This window comes from Lepidochelys kempii, chromosome 1 (genome assembly GCF_965140285.1).
Source record: "Lepidochelys kempii isolate rLepKem1 chromosome 1, rLepKem1.hap1, whole genome shotgun sequence".
NCBI classification, from domain to species: Eukaryota; Metazoa; Chordata; order Testudines; family Cheloniidae; genus Lepidochelys; species Lepidochelys kempii.
In genome coordinates, this window is record NC_136380.1 from 51781564 (window position 1) to 51804988 (window position 23425).

Genomic DNA, 23425 nt, shown 5'->3' on the forward strand with positions numbered 1-23425 from the left:
AAAACATGAACCTCTTTGCCAACATGCAGAATTCAGTTCACAAATCATATGTGAACTAAACCATGCACCTTTGTGCGACCTGGTAGTTATCTAAAATACCACAATGCTTTTTGGATAAATAAGGCAAAAGAGAAGGGTAAGCAAAACAATCAAGAAATTCAAAATAAATTCTACACTGTTCTTAGCTTTTACACTGTATGTGCCATTTTCTGTTACTTCACAACAGTATAATTTAGAACAGAGTATCAGTCTTAATGCTGAATTTTCTAATTCTTGCTGGTTTAGTTTACAGTCTTAAAAGGTCTCTCTTGCCTACTTAGGTTTAAATTATACAAGAACTTTTAAAGGTGTATATTCTATTATAAAACTGTGGCATTATTTAATTGTAGTGTTTTTTACTTAATTATTCCAACAATAATAATCCAACAATCTAGCATTTAGGATAGGTTCATGAACATAAAACTGTGCACAGAGATACTCAGGTACCATCATAAGATGTAAACACAGCTTAATTTTTCCATAATAGCTTGTGCACACTAAGTCTCTGGCTTTCTAAGGTGAGATGTTAAATTACTGATTTGTAAAACTGATTTTACAAGGTTCATTGAGGACCCTCTTTGCTTTTATGACATGCTACTCTAGACATTTATTTCATCAGTAGAAACTGACTATGTTATTACTAAATATAAGGATTGTCAGTGGAAGATTCTTAATCTAAAAGGTATGGTGAAAGTAAGTTTCAGATGTCTGGTGACATTACAAAAGATTGGGTTTGTCTTCTGACCTGTGGAAAGAGTCATTTGCCTTCCCCCCCCCACCAACTATCCTGCACCGAAATTGTGCTACCTCCCTCACAAGTGCTTGCTCCACCAATTTTCCCTCTCCATCCCACCCCTTTTGTGAGGATTACTCGCAGTGATAAATGGGGCCTAAAAGTTGTGGCTCAGTAATATAGAAAAGAAAAAATCATTAATGTTTACAGCCTAGTATAGCAAACTCCTGTATAAGAAAGAAGGATGATTTGTCTGGCATTGATATACCATGCTCCTGGATACACATATCACAACAGTAACAGATAGTGTTTTCTGACATCTTTGGTTGACCAGGGGACTTTTCCTCTCCCTATCAGATTAGGACTTTACCACTGAAGTGTCCTCAGGACTAGACCATTGCAACTCACTCTATATTAAGAGACTCCACAGCAATATACTACTACTGGTACATTATCTCTGAAACTACCTCACTATATCTACTTCTCCAAGGCAAATACACTTCACAATGACAATGCATCTAGAGAAGCCCAAGCTAAAACAATCAGGGGCTTGGGGCACAATATTCTGAGTCTTATGCAGAATCATAGAAATGTAGAAAGAAAAGGAGTAGTTGTAGCACCTTAGAGACTAACCAATTTATTTGAGCATAAGCTTTCGTGAGAAGTGAGCTGTAGCTCACAAAAGCTTATGCTCAAATAAATTGGTTAGTCTCTAAGGTGCCACAATTACTCCTTTTCTTTTTGCGAATACAGACTAACACGGCTGTTACTCTGAAACCTGTCATAGAAATGTAGGTATCGAAGGGGAATTAAGAGGTGACTCAGTCCAGTCCCCAATGCTAAAACAGGATTAAGTATACCTAGACCATATATGTGTGTGTATTCATATTCTGCAGTAGTCTACATTTCCTTTTATGGAGACTTGGGAAGGAAAGGAAATAAATAAATATAAGCGTCACTTTCCAGACATTTTATATATATATAAATTACATACATTGTAAGGGCAAACAGTCTAGTGGCCCAGCGTGGAAAAGATCGTCATGCTATGTCCCGAGCCCAATTTAAATCTTAGTCGCCTCTCCCAATCATTTATGGATACCATGCGTGAGATCTTGCAACATGACTGATTTGCTGGGTCCAGAGTTGTACTTGTTAGAGGGTTTGATAAATGTATTTTCAGTAAGTTGGCCACAACTAGTAGAAAACTCTGAAATGTCAATTCTGACTAAAACATCACAGATTATGGACAATAAGAAGTGCTTCTCACTCTACACAATTTCAGTTTGCAGCACAAAGCAAATTAGATACCATTTTCTTTTTAATTACGGGGTTTTTTTAAGTAAACTGAAAAAATAATGAAGCCGTTTCAATGAGCAGAACATTTCCACCCGAAGTGGATTTAGAATGTTATTCCCCAAATGGACGGAATTTATGCACTTGTACTATTATACTGCCATTTAAGATAGATCTGTTCTGTCAGAATAGTAAGTTAATATAAACTATCCATGTGTGATGGGAGAGGGGCTGCATCTTATAACTATCTCCATCACTCATTATTGAACATTCAGTTCAGAGAAATGTGTCAATGTTATCTTCTTCACACACATATAGGGGCCATCATTGTAAAAGCCAACAACAACCAACAGTTAACCACACATATTCAAGATATGTGTTTCTAAGCATAGGAGGAAACTCTGGTGCAATACACTGTATGGTGACTCTTGGCAAATAATGACTTTTTTATTATAGCTCTACATTGCACCAACAGTAATGACTCTATAGTAGCACTTGTGTGGACTAGGATTGCTAAATGTGGCACTTCCTGGCTAGGCCCCTGAAATATTCCTTATACTAGCAGTGGCTGGATTAGAGCTTTGCACCACTCATGAATTTCCCTCCAGGAAAGGAATCCCCGGTTGGCTGTTTAAGCCAGTTTCCCTCCCCTTTTGTACCACTGTAATGGCGCTGTGGCTCTGTCCCAGTATTTGTATATAACATAGTGGTCTGTTACACCATTGTAAATCAGGAGTTGATTTGCTGAAGTGAGCAACAGCAGGTGTTGGTTCAAAGTTAGCATATATATTTGTATTTAATTTTATTTATTTGAGTAAATAACTTATATATTTTGTCACATGGAAAAAGGAATCTTAAAAACTGATATAACAAGAAATGGGAAGAAATTAAGCATTTATATGGGGTATAATCATTTTACAATTCTAATACTGGAAAAAGAATGTAAAAATTTCATAAGCTAGTTCCATATTTGTTTTATTCCTTCTTTCATCTGTAGGCCTCAGGGGAGCCCCAGGATATTCTTTGGATCAAGCCCATCATCTTCCCATTGAAATGGATCCATTGATTGGTATGTCAAGGATGAAAGTACGGTTATATAGTTGAAAACAGTATTTTCAAAAATGATTGATTAAGCTATATTTGTATGTTGTGTTTCGTTTTACACAGAAAATAGGCAAATATTAATTCTTTTTCCAGTGCGTGCACATGTGCATTCTACTATTGGTGTGTGCGCACTGCACTCACAATCACCAGAAATATTTATTTCTCAGTGGTACCCATTGGGGTAGATTTTCTGTGTTTATCTGCTTTTTTGTTGATCGCTGGTGCCAAGGAATGCCTCAGTCACTAGGCTTCAAGCCCTGCGTTTCCTGTAATAAGGCTATGCTCCTGAATGACCCACACTCAAGTGTGTTGGGGAAGCTCATACTGGGGACCATTGCCAAATTTGCAAGAACTTAAGCCTCACATAGAAAAAGATGGGAAGGCCAGGTTAAAGTTTCTGCTCATGAAGGTGGGACTGAGATTTCCATCTGAGCCAGGCTGGTCAGACTTAGCACCGAGTGCCCCAATGTCAGTAAGGAGAGCTGCTTCTACTGTGTCAGAGTCCCAGCACTGATCCTGATCCCCAGTGCCTAGGAAGGGTCATAAAAAGCAGACTACCAAAAGAGGATGATCCCCAGGACTCCTCTGCCTCAGTATTGCAGAAGCTGGCACTGTTGACTCCGGCACCTGTGCAAGGTACTGTTGAGTCCAGAGCCAGAAGAAGCTCTCAGATCTGCGGCACTGCATTGTACCAACACTATTTTGGTACTCACCATGCTCGAGGTGTTTGCGACTGCCAGGATTTCCTCTTGCTGTTGGTACTTGTGTCGCTGGCAGTAAAACAGCTATTGCTATTGGTGTCAGCAGGCATAGGGGAACCAGCTGGATCATTACAACTCTCAGTATCGGACAAACTTCACCTACCCATGACAGCTCGCCCAACACTACCATCAAAGGGGAAACCTGCGATGCTGGCCTCACTACAAACCTCTCCACCTATGCACCAATCACTGGCCCCATCGGGGCTGCACCCCTGTGGTCACTTGAAAAAGAGACATCCTCTTCTGAGTAGGAGATTGGGTCTCTTGTCCTCGAATCTGCACTCGTTACATCTCCAGACCTTCCCACCCTTCCATGGATCCAGTCACAGGAATACCATCAAGTGGTGGGCCAGGAGGTCACCGGTGTTTTACACTGATCCTGTGGCCCTTTTGGAATTTGTGGTGTTTTTCCCCAGTTTCCAGGGCATATTCCAGGTGCTCCTATTCAGTGGCTTCAAAAAAGGCGTCCTGCACCTTCCCACCAGGTGGGCACCTCTTCCCAACTCCGGTAGTGAGCCTGCTACCAGACTCCAGGAGCAGGCACAACAGGATCCCATAGATCAAGAAAGGGAGGAAAAGCAACAGAAACCAGTGCTGGCCTCCTCATCCTCCTGCCCTGACAAGGCAGTCTCAGGAGGTGGCATGTTACCTCCTCCAGATGACTATAAGGTTCACCAGGAATTGTTCAAGGGAATGGCCTTAAATCTGGGCATACAGACGGAGGCAGTAAAACAGTGCTCCCACAGCCTTGATATTTTAGCCACTGCAGGTCCTCTCAATGAGGCCATTATAGAGGCTGCAGGTCCTTCTAAAGTCTTTCCTCTCAATGAGGCCATTATAGAGCTTGGTTAAGAGTCTGTGGCAGACTCCTGCATCCTCTCCCCCCACTTCAAAAAGGGCTGAGCAAAAGTGCTACATACCTGCATAAAGTTATCAGCTCCTTTATACCCATCCCCTCACCTCCAGGCCCCTAATAGTATTGGCTGCCGACGAGAGAGAAAGGCAGGGACATCAGGATGCAACCTCAAAATCAAAGGACTCAATAAGATTAGACCTCTTTGGTAGAGGAGTTTATTCTGTGGGTGGGGGTTACAACTCAGAATTGTAAATCAGCAGATGTTGTTGGGCAGACATGATTTTAATACATGGGACTCCATTCAGAAATTTAAAGACTTGCTGCCACAAGATGCAAGGCAAGAGTTCTCCTCCCTAGTGGATGAGGGAAAATCGGTGGCAAAGGTCTCATTATAAGCCGCTCTGGATGCGGCTGATATGGCTGCCAGGTCCATGGCTTCAGCAGTGACCATGCATAGGAGTTCCTGGTTACAGTCCTTGGGCTCCCACACAAGGTCCAACAGACTGTCCAGGACCTGCCCTCTGAGTGATCCTCATTCTTTTCGGAACAGAGAAAGATAAAGCTCCATAGGCTAAAGGACTCAAGGATGACTCTGAAGTCCCTTAAGTTGTATATCCCAGCGCTTTCCAGGAAACACTACAGGCCAATAATCCCTCTATTACTCTGCCCTGGCTACCCGTCAGGACCTGCAGAGAAAAACGAATAGGGATTATAGGCGTAGACCACCTTCTCCTACAACTGCATTAATTCCCATCCCACATAGATATCCAGGGTGTTTTAAGCAGGCATTTTGATGGGACGCTTGAGGATGCAGTTCCCATGATGCCAGCACCTGTTTTTCATTTATTTGCAAACCACCTTTCCCACTTCCTCTGTGCTTGGCCCCATGTTGTAGCTCTGTTAGAATGGATTGTTGGGGCCTATGTTTTTAATGGTCATTGTTTTGCTTTAACTGTAAAACCTTGCTGTGGAATTTTTTAATCTAAAATTTTCAATAGAAATTGTGTGTGTGGGAGGGTCTTTTAATAGCACTTTTTGGAAGTAACAGTGAAAGCAAGATGGTAATATGAAGTGTCTCAAAGCGAAAGGTTCCCTTTTCTTTGTACTAATTAATTGCTGAAAGGCTTGGTGTAGAAGTAGTAGTTCAGGGGATTTATCTTTCACTTTCTCATTCTGTATATTCATTTTTATAACCAAGTTTGAAACAAGATTGTTTTCTCAGATGTTATTTCATCAAAGAGTGAAGGATTTAAACATAATAACCCCAATTAGCGATAATAGGAATTTTTGGATTACTGAGAAATATCTGCATAGTTCCTGTGCCCATTGATAGGAGAAACATGTCCTGGGCGTATTAGCCCCTTACTTCCAATCTTTCCTGACTAACAACTCCATTTCAGAGCTGGCAGCTAGAAGTGTTGGATCTGAGCTCCATAGCCCATTCAGACTTCCTCCACCTGGGGGATTTCCTGCTGGTATTGCCTCTCCTGACACTGTGTTCAGTGCCGGCTCCATACCTGATGAGCAGGCATATTTTAAGAATGCACATAGGATTTAAATAGCTGCATCTGATTGGGTCTGTCAACCCTATGATCCAATTAAGACTCTGGAGGTGTGGGTTACATCAAGGCCACATAACACAAGATGAGATCTTCACCGCAGATGGTACACCACCAAGAATTGACTCCATACAGTTTGTTTATGTTAGGACTGGAATTATAAATGGACCTCGTTCATTTTTCCATAAGTTCAGTATGTAGCTTTTTTATCAGAGAATACTTCAGCAAAATACTTAAAATATTATCACATATTATACGTGTTAGGCTGTTTATCAAGAATTGTCACAGCATATAAAATCTTTTGCCTTATTCAAAGGGAAACCTGAAGACTCACAATAATTTTATATTTCTGACATCCAGTATAGACAGCTCCAAATGTTTATATTCAAAATGCTTACTGAACAACAAATTCACAGTTCATTGAAAGTTAAATGTATTCATTTTCTCCCTTAAGTGCATGACAGGAAGGTGTTGGAATGGCTTATTCATAAATGTGTTTTGCATTTCTTTACAGCCAATAACTCTGGTGTGAACAAACGGCAGATCACAGACCTTGTGGATCAGAGCATCCAGATCAATGCACATTGTTTCGTGGTCACAGCAGATAATCGCTACATTCTTATCTGTGGCTTCTGGGACAAGAGCTTTCGGGTTTATTCTACAGAAACAGGTGACCGTAAACACAATAGCCTGTTTCTTATGGGCTCTTATGTCACTATATGGCTTAATCATAGTAACAGTATTTAATGTAGAGTGCTTACTTACCACCCAAGAAATTATAGAAATTCTTCTTTATAAATATCTGCTTGTAATAGCTTATGGATGTTATTTTGAAGATAATGGGTGTAATAGAAAACCAAAAAGTTTACTGTTTTGCTAATGAAAGCTATACAAACCATTGTGATATTAATTAATTGATTCCTTGTGTAAAAAGGTGAACCAAAGCTATTTATTAAATTACAATCTTTTTGACTGGGTGGGTTGATTTGTTATTCATGGACTCTACATTCAGTTGTTTAGTTTTAGTGATAGTGTGTGGTTCTTTGTTTGTTTGATCTAATGTGAAAGCAAATTTACACAATGTACTACCCGTAGTCAGTAGGATTTTTTGTTTCTTTGTTTTTGTTTTGTGTTCTGATCAAATTTCCACTGTAAGATATTTGGAGCCCATATTACTAAAAATTGATTGGAGTATTAGAAAAAGATGACTAACATTGTAGGTCTGCCGTTGATGTTAATGTGGGACAAATATATGTTCTTTCAGTATAATAATGTAATATCGTTATGGAACAGTTCATTTGATTTTATATATTGACAATCATTCATGAGCCTATGTAGAATCATAGAATATCAGGGTTGGAAGGGACCTCAGGAGGTTATCTAGTTCAACCCCCTGCTCAAAGCAAGACAAATTCCCAACTAAATCATCCCAGCCAGGGCTTTGTCAAGCCTGACCTTAAAAACTTCTAAGGATGGAGATTCCACCACCTCCCTAGGTAACGCATTCCAATGCTTCACCACCCTCCTAGTGAAAAAGTTTTTCCTAATATCCAACCTAAACCTCCCCCACTGCAACTTGAGACCATGACTTCTCATTCTGTCATCTGGTACCACTGAGAACAGTCTAGATCCATCCTCTTTGGATCCCCCTTTCAGGTAGTTGAAAGCAACTATCAAATCCCCCCTCATTCTTTTCCACAGATTAAACAATCCCAGTTCCCTCAGCCTCTCCTCATAAGTCATGCGTTCCACGCCCCTAATCATTTTTGTTGCCCTCTGCTGGACGTTTTCCAATTTTTCCACATCCTTCTTGTAGTGTGGGGCCCAAAACTGGACACTGTACTCCAGATGAGGCCTCACCAATGCTGAATAGAGGAGAACGATCACGTCCCTTGATCTGCTGGCAATGCCCTACTTATACATCCCAAAATGCCATTGGCTTTCTTGGCAACCAGGGCACACTGTTGACTCATATCCAGCTTCTCGTCCACTGTAACCCCTAGGTCCTTTTCTGCAGAACTGCTGCCCAGCCATTCGGTCCCTAGTCTGTAGCGGTGCATGGGACTCTTCCGTCCTAAGTGCAGGACTCTACACTTGTCCTTGTTGAACGTCATCAGATTTCTTTTGGCCCAATCCTCTAATTTGTCTAGGTCCCTCTGTATCCTATCCCTGCCCTCCAGCATATCTACCTCTCCTCCCAGTTTAGTTTCATCTGCAAACTTGCTGAGGGTGCAATCCACACCATCCTCCAGTTCATTAATTAATATATTGAACAAAACTGGCCCGAGGACTGACCCTTGGGGCACTCCACTTGATACTGGCTGCCAACTAGACATGGAGCCATTGATCACTACCCGTTGAGCCCGACAATCTAGCCAGCTTTCTATCCACCTTATAGTCAATTCATCCAGCCCATACTTCTTTAACTTGCTGGCAAGAATACTGTGGGAGACCATGTCAAAAGCTTTGCGAAAGTCAAGGAACAACACATCCACTGCTTTCCCCTCATCCACAGAGCCAGTTGTTATGTAAAATCATTTTGCAGAGCAGGAAGTTAAAACCCATGGAGAAATGACTGTTGGGCAGGGATGGTGTCCCTAGCCTCTGTTTGCCAGAAGCTGGGAATGAGTGACAGGAAATGGATCACTTGATGATTACTTGTTCTGTTCATTCCCTCTGGGGCACCTGGCATTGGCCACTGTTGGAAGACAGATAGTGAGCTATATGGATCTTTGGTCTGACCCAGTATGGCCGTTCTTATGTTCTTTTAACATTTAAGGTCAGGGCTTGGGGTGTGGCTGATCTGCACAGAGCACAGGTCCAGGAAGTGCAAAGGTGAATAGTTTAAAGCCCACCTTTGCACTTCCCTGATCCTTGAGCAGCCTCTGTACAGGACCATCTGTCCTACATCAAGTTAGAGCAGCCTTTGGACTGTTCAAATTACTGCTGGCTACAAATGCCCAAAAGGGCCAAAAACATGTTGAATTACATGTATTTGGTTTCACTGTTTTTTAAATGTGCTTGTTGTCACTTGTATAAAAAAGAATGCGAATACATACAGAAATCAAACTTGTAATTTCTTCTACTGCAGGAAAATTAACTCAGATTGTTTTTGGCCACTGGGATGTAGTTACTTGCCTTGCCAGATCAGAATCCTATATTGGTGGTGATTGCTATATTGTCTCTGGATCTCGTGATGCTACATTGCTTCTTTGGTACTGGAGTGGCCGACACCATATTATAGGAGATAATCCGAATAGCAGTAAGTATATATTGTGATAAACACCTGCTAACTTTATATTCTGTATCTTGATTTTTAAATCCATTCCATTAACATCAATAAAAATTATAAAATGTATACGTTATTCTTGTGAATTGCAGGTGCAGTATAATAATGATGAGAAATTAGTTCAGAAAAAAGTGAATATAGATATTTAAATGGCTTATGCGTGGTAAAAATATTTTTGATAAATCATTTCAAGGCCTAATCATAACTTGAGAGCCTTTTCTTAAATTCATAATTATTCCTATCATCCTGTTGCAACACACTAGAATAAAAAGGGTTGGCTTTGTACCCTCAAGAGTCAGGATATGTAACTCCATATTTTGATTTCTCCTTCCCCGTAACTGTTTCCATTCCATTTTAATTCATTACCTTTTGTTATTTTGTAAGGTCATCTCCTCCCCCATCCATTTTTTTCTTTTTATGCTGTATTGCAGATGTTAACCTGCACAAACAAAGGTGTCACACGTATCAGGGAATCAAATGAGTAACTTTGAGGAACAGTCTTAAAGGGGAGTACAATATTGGTATAGAAGTGGTGTGTTGGAATAAAAATAGGGAAAAATAAAATGTCAGTAAAAGTTTCCATGTCATTTGTGAGGGAAGGCTAGATTTATTATTTATTATTATTATTATTATTATGTTATTCCTCTGTGGTGGAAAAGGGCAGCTTTCTAACAGTGCACCAGAACAGCTTGGGACAAGAGTAAATCAGATAGATATAAATATTCGGTAATCATTTGCTGAGTCCCTATTGAGAAAATAGATAGTAAAAGGCTAAAATGCACTAAGAATGCAATTAGAGGAATTTTTTGTTGATCATTGAGGTAATCAAGATGTTTGCTATTGTCTTTCAATATTGGAGTAAAAGTGTTTACTGTTCTGTCAGCTAAAAACTAATGGACTCCGAGGTGCAATCTGTAAAATTGTAGAACAGTTCTGTGAGTGTTCTATAGAATTTTGTAGACATTTTGCTGAATGTGGTAAGAGCCCAAAGTGCAAATATTTACAATATTTATGCATTTCAGAGACTTTTATTCTGCTTGCATTATTTGCTGAGTTTTTAAAAAGTTTTACACAGTTATGTTACATAGAAGGAAGGAATTAATTATCTCAGATTTGGAACTATAGGGGAGGCTAGTATGTACATATATAATATATACACATTCTCATCCAGGGAATGTCGCAGTAGAGGTCTGATAGCAGAGATAGCAAGAAAGATTTTATCCCTTATAGTCATGACTTCAAATTGTCAAATAAGTGACTGTTTCACACTAATCATTTTCACAAAGATGAAATGGTGTGTTCTGTACACATTTTACAATCCTCACAAAGATTGTTGTTATTGGAGATACAAGGGTTAAGTTAATGAAATAGTTCTGTTAGGAAATATTTCTTTGTTGCAGCTACATTTCTTATGCATTTATTGCTAGTAGATTAGGACTTATCTTGTAGGAAAAATGAAAGTAAAATGTTCTGTGTAGGTTAAATCCAATTAGTTAATATCTTTAGAATGGCTCCCTAGAAAGATGCAGATGATATTTTCAGAAAAGGATTAGTTTCTTAAGAGCTGTCATCTGGAGACACAGATAAGATATTTTATATCACAGACTGTAAGGAGGTGAAGAATTCAAAGAAAAATGTAAGGCTATAGTAATTATGTGGGCTGGGTGCTTGACTTTATAATGATCTCTTAAACTGAAAGACAGTTAATTATCAATTTCAGCTTTAGTGCATCCAATTACCAAAAGGAACTTTAGTTGGTTCAGAAAACATTCTTTTCTAAATCACCATACTTTACTCAATATTTTCAATTCTGTATTTTAAAACATTGTATGTGTTCTTACGTATAAAACATAAACCGTGTTTTGACTTAAAGAAAACATAGCTGTGGCAATTAATAAATTATTTTCAAATGTATTGTGAGAAAAGATTGTCAGGATGAACTCCTTACTGGTTTGGCTACAGTTCATGAGAATCTAATATATTAGTTGGAATCCTGACTAAACATCACATATGTCAATAGTCAAACCTGTCAAACTCATGCAGAACTCTTTACTAAACAATCTGTATAGACATTGTGCTTAGCAGATGACCTCAGTTCATGATTGTCTGTGTGGGAACTAGTAGATCAGCTCTGGTTTAAATCAGAGGAATGGGAAATAATTGGTTTGGGTAAGAGTCTTGAAATGTGCTGCTCCAGCTCAGTGATTAAGAACTTGCTCACTTGGAAAGAAGATGGGGATCTCTGTTACAATTTTACAAGGATTTCTCTACACAAAATGTATTAAGTAATTTATAACTTAGAATACGTTGCTGCAATCCATAACAAAAAGGGTTTTTTTGCTTTAAATTGCCATTTGTTAGTTATTTTCTGTGATGTGAGGAGAATGAAATTTTACAAAGTTTTAAAATGCAGTGGTTTCCCATAAGAATAGACTTAGAGAAATAAATTTGCCTCAGTATCTGAATAATTCCCTATCCCTCCCTAAAATTACAATAGTGAATACTATAAATGCTAAGTAACTTTATTTAGTTATTTGAGGCAAGTAGCAAGTTTTTAAGGATCACCACATTATATATTAACCAATTTATTTGAGCATGAGCTTTCGTGAGCTACAGCTGCTGGACAGTGGGGTGGGAGGAGGTATTTTTTCATATTCTCTGTGTATATATAAAGTCTGCTACAGTTTCCACGGCATGCATCCGATGAAGTAAGCTGTAGCTCACGAAAGCTCATGCTCAAATAAATTGGTTAGTCTCTAAGGTGCCACAAGTACTCCTTTTCTTTTTGCGAATACAGACTAACACGGCTGTTACTCTGAAACCTCACATTATATATGTCTGTGGGTAGAAGAAAATTGATTCAGGACAGTCTGGAATATTTCCAAACTGTTTTCAAATGGGTCTGAAACACTCATTATGGGCTATCCATCTGCCACTGAACTCAGTGGGAGTCTGTCTGTGGGTTTGAGTGAAAGCCAACTCTGGTCCAATATGGGCCAAATTATGAATACACTTATTCTAAGGTAAGTGGAGCAATCTCAATGACCTCATTAAAATTACTCATTACTACACTGAGTGTTAAGTATTTGCAAGATCAGGCCCGATATATGTCAAATAGGGGAGATTTTCAAAGGCACAAATATGAGGTGGACACCTAACTGCCTTTGAAAATCTTCTCCATTAATGTTTTGTATTAGGGTTGAGAAATCTATTCATTAAGTTTTCATTTGTAAAGGTACAGTTAATTTAAGGGTAAAGGTTTGTTTATATGTACAATTCATAATACAGCAGAGATATTCATGTTTTAAAAACATGAAGAACAAATGTGACCCTCTTGTGTTTAGTCTCTCATAACTGCAGAGTGTTGTAAGACAGCATTAAATCCAATTACCAGTTTGTCCTTTTTTTCTCTTTTAACATTTTTTGGGCACTTGTTTGGCTTATTGCTACTATAACTGTATTATTCCTCATAAAAGGCATACCAAAGACTATGTGATATGCACTAATGCTCAATATGTATTGTTACAGCTGTTTTATTTGTATATGCTATGATGGCTTTATTGAATGGCTCTTTCAAACAGGTGATTTTGAAACTAGAAAATTATCTCTATCTTTGAATAGAGACCTAAGTAGATGATAGAACTGCAGAAGAGTGAGGGACAGATGATTTCATCTGAAACAGACACAAATTCAAACACTAATTTGGAAGTGATAAAAATTAATTTGCACACTTTAATTGGAACCAGCCTCTTGCATGAAAGAAAGGAGAGCAGAGCAGGCAGTTAGTGCTAAAAGCTGATTGAATTTTTTGTCAGGTAGGTATGTTGGACTTGGCCGCTTATCCTCCTGAGCCTCTCTATGCAATATATTACATTCAGCCTCTGACTGGTGTTCTTTAAAAGGATCAATGCTATTCCTGTTTTGTCCCTAGAGCCTGAAATTTTATTGATCTTGGGACTTGACATTTCTCATTACATACCATAGCTTCCAACAGGATAGTTACAAGAAGTGTGAGTTAACACAGCTTTTTCTAACTGTGGTTGCGCTGACCATTATAAATACATTTTGTCGATCAACCCAGAGCTCAATTTGTGCACCTCTTATAATGTATAGTTCTTAGAAGTGCTAAATGTACATTGTATCTGTACATATGCTTGAAAGGGATGCTGGGAACTTCAATAAAGTAGGCAAATTATCCTGCACTCTTGTTTAGGTTGATAGAGAATTCCTCAAACTATAATCTTTGACTTTAGAACTAATGTTTCTGCAACAATTTTAAACAACTTCTTCATATGGCTGATGTAGATGTAGAGCAGCAACTATAATTTAACATTTCGGTGGTTAAGCCAGGTAATTGTGCCAGGAGTAGCGGAGTGTATCGCTGTGATGCTTCCTTCATATTTGTGAATTGGTACTGAGTTGTTATATGTTCCATGGTCTGTTTTGGTTGACCACAGCTGCAAACTGGAGAGTTTTTAATTTTCCATTTGTGCACCAAATTGATTTGATTTAATACACAAATGGAAATGTTAAACTCTTTCTAGGTGAACATTCCAGATTAAAAAGGTTCTGTGAATTTATATCTGAAAGAAGAATTATTTTAGACTCAGAAGAGCCACTAAAACTTTCCTTTATATTTTGATTCTTTTAATACCCTATATTTGCAAAGTTTAAACCTTGAAAGGGCAAAATTTAAAAAAAAAACATATCCCAAAACATTTTGCACCATGTGGACACAAATAGGTAGATGCCTGCACAGATATGTTTGCATATGTATTGTGACAGACCCAGACCAGTGGGGTACAGGAGTCTAGTAGAAGGCAGATATACTGGCCACTGGATGCATAGTTTTCTGTTCCCTGAGTGACCAGAGCAGGGCTGCCCTAGAGCAATCAGGAACCTGCTAGAACCAATTAAGACAGGCAAGCTAATTAAGACACCTAGAGCCAATTAAGAACTTACTAGAATCAATTATGGCAGGCAGGCTAATCAGGACACCAGGTTTAAAAAGGACCTCCCATCAGTTATTGGGGGGTGTGCAAGGAGCAGGTAGTGAGAAGGTGTGCTGCTGGAGGACTGAAGAGTACAAGCGTGATCAGGCTTCAGGAAGAAGATCCTGCAGTGAGGATAAAGAAGGTGCTGGGGGAAGGCCATTGGGAAGTAGCCCAGGGAGCTGTAGTTGTCACACAGCTGATACAGGGAACGTTGTAGACAGCTGCTATCCACAGGGCCCTGGGCTGGAACCCAGGCTGACCCTCTATACCCCGATCCCCCCCACTCCTGATCGGGCACAGGAGGAGTTGACCTGGTCTGTGAGAAACACCAGAAGGGAAGTTCCAAATTGGAAAGGAATCTGGCCTGTCCCCGACCCATTAGGTGGGACACAGAGACTGCGGGGATTGTTCTCCGTTTCCCTCATGCTGGCCAGTGATGAGGTTAGCTGAGTGAACAGCAGGTTTGAGCCTCTAGCAGAAGCGGCCAAACTGAGGGCTGCCATGAACCACCAAAAAGCACAGGAGCCACCAAGGCAGAGGAGGAACTTTGTCACAGTATTGTCTGCTTGCATATGTAGATGTTTATTTAAACCATTACGTGTTAGTGCAATTTAAATCCCAGTTTTTGAACTTGGCTTTTTCTTGTGTTCATCCAAAATGTGGCTATAACAGGCACTAGGTTTCAGAATCTCATTGTAAATCAGGTCCATTCAGTGTTCCACTGTGTCAATCCAAAGAAAGTTGGCATGAAGCTATTTGCCCTACCTTCACCTATTTGCCTGGTGACCAAAATATGCCTCCACCATTGTCCTATATTCTATGGGAAGTGAGCCCTTTTGGGGCTCTCATGTTGAGATAAGACACTAATTTCAGTGCTCCATCTCACACATCGGAAGTAATGCAATAAAAAGTACTTAGCATTTATATAATATTGCATCAATAGATCTCAAAGCAGGGTATCACTACCTCTCATTTTAAAGATGGGGTCAATACAGTGATTTGCCCAAATTCACTTATCAAGTTAGTGGCACAGCTGGGATCAGAAGTCAACTGTCCTGACTCCGAGACCTGGGCCCTCTGTATTGGAGCACACTACATTCCTCTTTTTAGCTTTCTTCCATCTATGCAAGATTCACAGTCCATTGCCTATTGTGATTTTTGTGGGTGTCTAAAGCTCCACAATATTCATGTTTCTGAACAAATAATGGAACAGTTCTGCCAAGATAAGATACTGTGAAGCTTGTCTTGAACTTAATACTATCAATAATCTTTCTTCGTAAAACATCAACTCATTGTAATTGGGCAACTTTCCCTAACTCGATAGCTGCATTATTTTCAGATGTAGCCTGGCAATTTTGACAAAATGTGTGCATGTTTTATGACTATAAAAACTAAAGATGATTATTTGTATCAACATCCAAAACAAAGCACCTCTGATGCGTTTATTTTATGTGGTTTTTTTTCTAAAGGCGTCAGTGTTAAGATGCTTCTGTATCATACACGTATTTATTGAATTCAACATCTATAGCTCAATTATAGGCCTGTTCTTGTTCCCATCAAAGTCTGGGATGAAATGGGAACAGAATTTGACCCTATGTCTAAATCAGGCCTTTTTTTCCAAAAGAAGCCTAGGAGACATTTCCCCATAGCAATAAGTATATGTTACTTCCTCTAAGTGGTATTTTAATGGCAAGAAAATCCAGTGCATCAGAACAAATAATGACATTGTTCATATTTCTTTTTGTATTATAAAAGCATGGCATCTTCCACAGAAGAGCTTTACAGATGCATTATGCATTGCATTTTTGTCACAGAGATCAGAAGATCTTTTATTTTAAACCTTGCTGAAGAACTCAGTTGCCTGAAGAAAGGACTAAGTCTTATGTGCATTTTCTCTTTGTTTACCCTGTAATGATTTTTTTGCAGAGGTGCCATATTGGGAAAATTACTCTGAGCTTATAGTGATGGTGTTTCAATTCATAGTGAGGTAGTTTCACCTACAGCTCCCTCTGTGCCATAGCCTTTAACCTCTAGCTGCATCTATCAGTTGTGATGTGACAGTGACGGAATATTTTTCTAGATTTTGAATGATTGCTGAGGTTCATGACATCTGTTCTTTGTGATGAAGTGTAATGTGGGTGAGGTTCTCTTCCCCATGCTGCGGTTTTCCCAGTAGAAAAATATCACTGACTATAATTTTATTTTCTTTCTTTGAGCACTAAGGGGAAATAATGTAAGTTTTGTAACCATTTAACTGTTACTCCAAATAATCAAATTCTGTGACTACATTTTACAGATTTATGAAGTATATTCAAAAATAGGATTTTTAAAAATCTGTAGTAAGGAACACCATCAGTCTGTATAGGCTTTAATGTTTGCATATCAAAAGGATCATAGTTAACATCCAGTTTAATTATAAAAATGTTTGTTTTTCTACATTAACTCTGTCTTTGCTGATTTAAAATTAAATGTTTGCAGCTTCAATACGTTCTTGTGTTTTGCTATTCCAGAATAACATGTTACAGATAGTATACTGTTGTCTTTGGCAAAGTATGAGGAAGAAATCTTGTTACAAATTATGTTCTGCTTTTCTTTCAGGATTTAAAAGCACATGAGATCATTTAACTTAATCATTTATTAGTTTGCTCATAGTCTAATGACACTGTGTAATTTATCTTATCTTTAATACTTTATAATAATTTGATCAAGAGATCAAAAACCATGAGCTGGATCCCCAAAAACCCATGAGATTGGCCCCACAAATCATAAAACAGTCTAAAAACATCACCAAGCCATATTTTTAGTCTGTCTTTTGGCTTTTTAACTTTCTTCTGCTCTTCTGGCTCTGTGTGTGTGATAATTTCATGTTGAAAGTCAACCTTTAATGCACACAAACTGCACACCTCTCCCTGGTTCTTCAGATGGAGACTCCACTTACCCTCTCCTCATCTCTAAGACAGGGGAACTGCCATACACTTCCTGTTGCTGTCTTGACTCCCTCGATCCCCTGTCTTGCTGCTCTCCAGGGCTTATCCCTTTCCCCAGACCCAGTAGCACTTCCTTCACTTCCCTGCCTCACTGCTCCCTGGGGCTTCATCTCTACCTGGATCCCAAGTAGAGGAGAAATTGTGGGATCAGAGCTGCTTCTTATATCATTGCAAGAGCTCCTCTTGCAGATGCCAAAATCCTGTGACTCACAGTCTGTTCTAGATGGCCTACCCTGGCTGCTCGGAGGGTACTCCCTTTACTTACCACTACCCCTGGACTTGGGGAACTGCCATTCTGTCCTGTCCATCTCTTACCCCACCACTGTCATCTGTACCTGCCTCAGTCTCCCTCCTGCCTCCCACATCCTCAGCCTCCCTTCTGCCCTGCTCCTTCCTCAGTCACCCTCCTGCCTCCCATATCCCCAGCCTTCCTCCTCAGCCTCCCTTCTGCCCCGCTCCTTCTTCAGTCTCCCACATCCTCAGCCTTCCTTCTGCCCCGCTCCTTCCTCAGTGTCCCTCCTGCCTCCCACATCCTCAGCCTCCCTTCTGCTCCCCCTGGGCCTTGCTCTCCCTCACTCTCCTCATCTACCTTCCATAGTGTCTCTGCACTCCTCACAGTCTGTGTCCTGTCTAGCCCCCTGAATCATAGCATGGAAGCCATGTGGGCATGGCTTCAATTTCATTGCAAATACTGTAGTAGGAAGTAGCAGCCAACTTTATTAAAGGCAGCTGGACTCCCACATAAATTATTGGGAAATGGTGGACATCTTGCTGGCTTTAGCCACATTGACAGTAATAGGAGATGGTGGCCCTCATGAATAACGAAAATTCATGAGTTGGCATCCTTTCATCATGTTTTCAAGAGACGGGTAAAAAACACCTGAAATCACTAGCATCACGATGAAATTGCAAGAGTTGGCAATACTGACTCACAGTAACTGTTCAACCAAATAAACACTTGGACCTAGATTGTCCCCATCAGAGCCCTGGGAAAGCTTCACCTGCAGGACACTCACCTGGCTGCTGTGTGTGGGTCCCACACACTGGGCTCTCATGCTTTTAAACTTTCCTTGATCTTAGTAGGCTCCAGCTGCTGTGTCTTTGGCTCTATGGCACACTTCATGGGAACCGACTCTGTCTGTTACTCCCTGACAGATGTGGGACCTTGCATCCAGGACAAGTGCTGATCTCTCAGACTCTCCGGTAGTTTAAGTACACCCTTTCGCAGAGTTCCATCCTTGTGATCACTCTGGTTTACATTTAATTTCTCCATGGACATATGATTGTTGAAGCACATAATAGACAGACTTTGCTAAAAGAATTCTAAAGCAATTATTCTTTTCTTTAGAGAGCACAAGAGATATACAGGTCCAGAAATAAATATGCTATATGCCCTTCCCTGATTTAGTTTCTTCACCACTGTTGGGTGTTCTTTGGGATTTGGTCAGTGTCCTTTAGTGTGTCCAGGATCCCATCTCCTTCACTTGACTTCTCTGAATCATTGGGTTGTGCACGTGGACGCACTCACTTGTTCTTTTCTCTCTCTCTCTCAGCTTGTGAGAGTCTTCCTTTTATGCAGTTCCAGTCCCCACTGTGAGGGTGACCCCAATAATCAGTCTTGTCAGGTAATCAAAGTCACCCACTAGGTGGTCTGTTGCTCAGTTACCATCTACCTTGGCGGACCAGTTTTCTTGGTAAGGCCACCTTCTTTGTCTAAATCTGTTTGCACTGGAATAGAAGACTATCAAGATATAATGACTTTTTTTGTGGTTAGCCCTGAGTCAGAAGTCCAGTCCAACCTGGAGGTACAAAGACAGAAGGCAGACAAAGCCCAAGTTCAAAATAGAGTTTGCAGTCTGACACAGCTATATACAGAAGGCCAGATCGTCAAAGATATTTATGCTTCTAACTTCCATTTAAATCAATCTGTAGAAGTTAGGAGCCATTGAAATCAGTGGAAGTTAGGAACCTAAATACCTTTGAGAATCTGGGCCACAGTTCATAATCTCAAACAAAATTCATGAATTGTACATATACTGATTTCCCAAATTGTCACAGTCCCCTTTCACAGAAGAACCCACAGAATGGGAACACAGACTGGAAAATCCATAAGATTGTTGCATCATCTCCTCAGATTATTCCACCCCACACATCATACCCTTGGATATATAAAAGCCACATAGACAAAGAAACCACCAAAACTCAACCTCAATCTCTAGCAAATCCCTGGTCAGATACACACAGCACATGTCTCTTTCTGCTTCTCGCAGCTTTCTGCTCTCCCTAGCTGAAAAGCCAGATCATCTGCCAGTTTTGTACACCTTCCCCTTTGATAGGAGAGGTTAATGCTGTGGAGGGTGAGTTTATACTTTACTTGTAACTTTTTTTTTTTTTGCATTTTAAACCCATTTCATAAAGAATCACATTACAGAGACTGACTGTTCCAGGTATAATTTCCAGCCAAGGAAGAAAAGTGCATTCCTGTTTCCCAAGAAAAAAAGGAGGTTGAAGACCAGTCCTGGACCTCAGGCTCTGAACACGTACATCTTTACACAGCAATTCAGGATGGTAACTCCAACAGTCCTAATCCCATCCTTAGAAATCTCCAGGATTTCACAACCCAAGGCAATTGGATTCCCTAATGGTTGTCACTTCACATCATCATTCTCAAACTCAGAGCAGTTTGCTATGTGTTTGCATCAGGGGCCACTGAGCCAAAATAATGTTGGACAACAGAGTGGCCATGTACTATATAAATCATCAGGGAGGACCAAGATACCAGTGCCTATGTGCAGAGTTAATAAGGCTATGGAACTGGTGCATGTCCCAGCACATAAACATCTCAGCAGTTTATCTGATGGGACTGCAAAACAGCATGGCAGACTCCCTGAGAAAATACTTCTGCCATGACCCTGAGTGGGAACGCAGCAATTTGGTCTTTCAGACAATTTGTTAGTTTTGGAGCGTCCCAGAGATAGCTCTCTTTGCATCCAACGCAAAGTGCCAATGCTTCTGCTCGAGGGCAGATTACAGTTGCAACCTGATAGGGGACAGCCTCCTCCTTCCTTGACATCACACCTTGCGGTGCACTTACTCTCCATCGATCCTGATAGCTCTAAAACAAGAGGGATCATTAGCTATCCTCATAGCACCATCAAGACTGAGGCAAGCATGGTTCCCACATCTGTTTTGCCTCTTCACCTTCCTCTGACAGCAGATCTCCTAGCACAGGAATCAAGCACCATAACCCACCCTAGTCTCTTATCACAGCACCTCAAGGTCTGGCTCCTCAATCATTCACAGGCAGAGAATTCGACTGTTCTCTGAAAGTTAAGACTGCACTTCTGAGCAACACCCACCAGGAGGAAAAACTACCTGCAAAAGTGGAGGCGTTTCCAAGCCTGATGTGCCAGTCAATCTCTGTCTCCTTCACAAGTCTCTCCTCGGGAACATACTTGATTACCAGCTGAATTAAAAAACACAGGGTTTGTTAATTAGCTCCATTAAGGTACATCTAGCTGCCATTACTTTCATCCACAGCCGTTTTCAATGACAGGTCAAGGGGTTTCTGTTTTTGCACACCCTAGCACTCTTAGATTCCTTAAGAGTTTGTCTAACCTTTTTCCTCACCTCAAACAGCCTATTTCCCCTTGGGACCTTAGCCTAGTTCTCAGTGCCTTAAAAAAACCTCTGAACCCGTGGGGAGCTGTTCACTCCTTCATTTATCCTTCAAGAAGTCATTTCTTATAACCATAATTTTGGCCAGGAGGCCAAGAAAGCTTGAGGCATTCATGGCTGACCCTCCTTACACAATTTTCTACTAGGATAAAGTGACTCTATGTCCCCATCCTCATTTCCTGCCTAAGGTCTCATCAGAATTCCACATCAGTCAGCACATTCAATTGACAGTATTTTACCCCAAGCCTCCCTCTTCAAGAAAGGAGCCTTGTCTTCATACCCTGGATGTGTGTAGGGCTCTTGCCTTCTACCTTGATAGCACTCAGTCTTTCACAGCTTTCCCAGACTTTGTCTCTTTCACAGAAAGAATGATGGAACAGCCCATTTCTACTAAAAATGGGTTTCCGGGTGCATTTTAGCTTATGAAGCTTCTGGAATGCACCCCCCACTTAAAGTGACTGCTCATTCCACTAGGGCTCAATCCACCTCCAGAGCCCTACTTCAGAATATACCCATCATGGACATATGTACAGCCACCACCTGGTCATCTGTTCACACGTTTTCCCAGCACTACACTATCGTAACTGCTTCCAGGGTGGATGTGACCTGTAGCGAAGTTGTTCTTCGGTCTACTGAATCTGCCTCCTCTGCTTATGAGGTGGAGCACCCATAGGAACAACAACTGGAAGAAGAAAGAGAGATTACTTAACCAGTTCAGTAACTGGAGTTCTTTAAGATGTTTTGTCCTTATGGGTGCTCCTCATCTGCTCCTCTTCCCCTCTGCTGCAGACTCTTTTTTCTGGGCTTCATGGTTGAGAAGAAACTTGAGCAGCAATGGGTCTGCCCATCCCTATATCCCCTCACACTGGAGCATGAGAATATGCAGGGGGCAGGCATGAACTTGTGGGCACTACTGACAAAAAATCTTCGCACTTCCTGAGGTGTAGCTCCCACAGAGACAAAACATCTCAAAGAACTCCAGTTACTGTACAGGTAAGTGACCTCTTTTTTAACATGTGTAGCTGACTGTCAGTGCGTGAAGTACCTGTGTCATACACACACACACATCTGTAAATAAATTCATAATTACATGTCCAGCTGTTTGTTTTCCCATATTTTAAATCTTGAAGTAATAGGCATTCAGAAATACGTAGATTCCAGAATGATGAAGGGATTCAAAAAACCACCATAATTTTCTAAGTTTCTTTTTTCTAGAAGTATGTGCTATGTTACACTGCATATCACTGTGTTACTTTTATCTTTAATAGTGTCATACTCCATGTGTTCTGTGGAATGCATGTCTCTTTTCAGTATAGTTAGAACACACAGCACAGATTTCCAGTATCTTATTGTCATCCTGTGCAGGATACGCAGCATATCTCCCACTGTTACTAAATAAGAGAGGTATATTTATGTGAACAAGTGAGCATTGAAGTGTTGCTTTATGAAAGCCTTGATAAGGTTTAAATGCAGTTCCGCACAGAAAACCCAAGAATGAGACGTTTATGCAGATTGCACCTTCCTCTGATGCTTACTGAATTAAAACAAATTGCAGTAAAACTCCTCCTTCGTTGCTGAAACATGTTTGGTTTGTAATTTCTTACTATTGTTGTTTTCTTACAGGTGATTATCCTGCTCCTAGAGCTGTTCTAACTGGTCATGACCATGAAGTTGTCTGTGTATCGGTCTGTGCAGAGCTGGGACTTGTTATCAGCGGTGCTAAAGGTCAGAAGTCATTTTATAGTTTAAGTTTTAAAAATTTCAAAGTCTCCTTCAGTGAGTGTTTTTCAGTGTTCCCTTGAGCCAAGTGCAATTTAATTATCCTAAGTCTCCTCAACCAAGAAATATTTTAATTCTGATAGTCTCAGCAGTTGCTTACTCTGAACATAATACTTTCTATCAATACCTATGACACTTAGACACAAACACACTTAGTATATCAGAAAACATTACTACCAGTAGCAGCACTGTACACAATGGTATCATGATAAAAACCATCAGATGGAAACATAGGATTGTGGGGAGAGCCAGCTAGGAATGCCCCTATCCCCAAGTTAGCTGTCACATTTTAAATAAAGATTAGGCATATTTGGGTTGTCCCCATTCTCTTGGGCAAGAGAAGTAGAGCCTGT

At 40.3% G+C, this 23425-nt stretch overlaps 1 protein-coding gene across 6 annotated transcripts in view; it reads left to right on the forward strand.

The window, feature by feature from the left end:
• The window catches only part of NBEA (neurobeachin), an 848497-nt gene that overhangs the window by 818363 nt on the left and 6709 nt on the right, over positions 1-23425 (forward strand). For all 6 annotated transcript variants that reach the window (XM_073341812.2, XM_073341823.2, XM_073341834.2 and 3 more), the window contains 4 exons: positions 3063-3134; positions 6860-7015; positions 9437-9607; positions 22917-23018. In XM_073341812.2, the coding sequence (XP_073197913.1) occupies positions 3063-3134; positions 6860-7015; positions 9437-9607; positions 22917-23018 (501 nt within the window). The remainder of the gene's footprint in view (positions 1-3062; positions 3135-6859; positions 7016-9436; positions 9608-22916; positions 23019-23425) is intronic.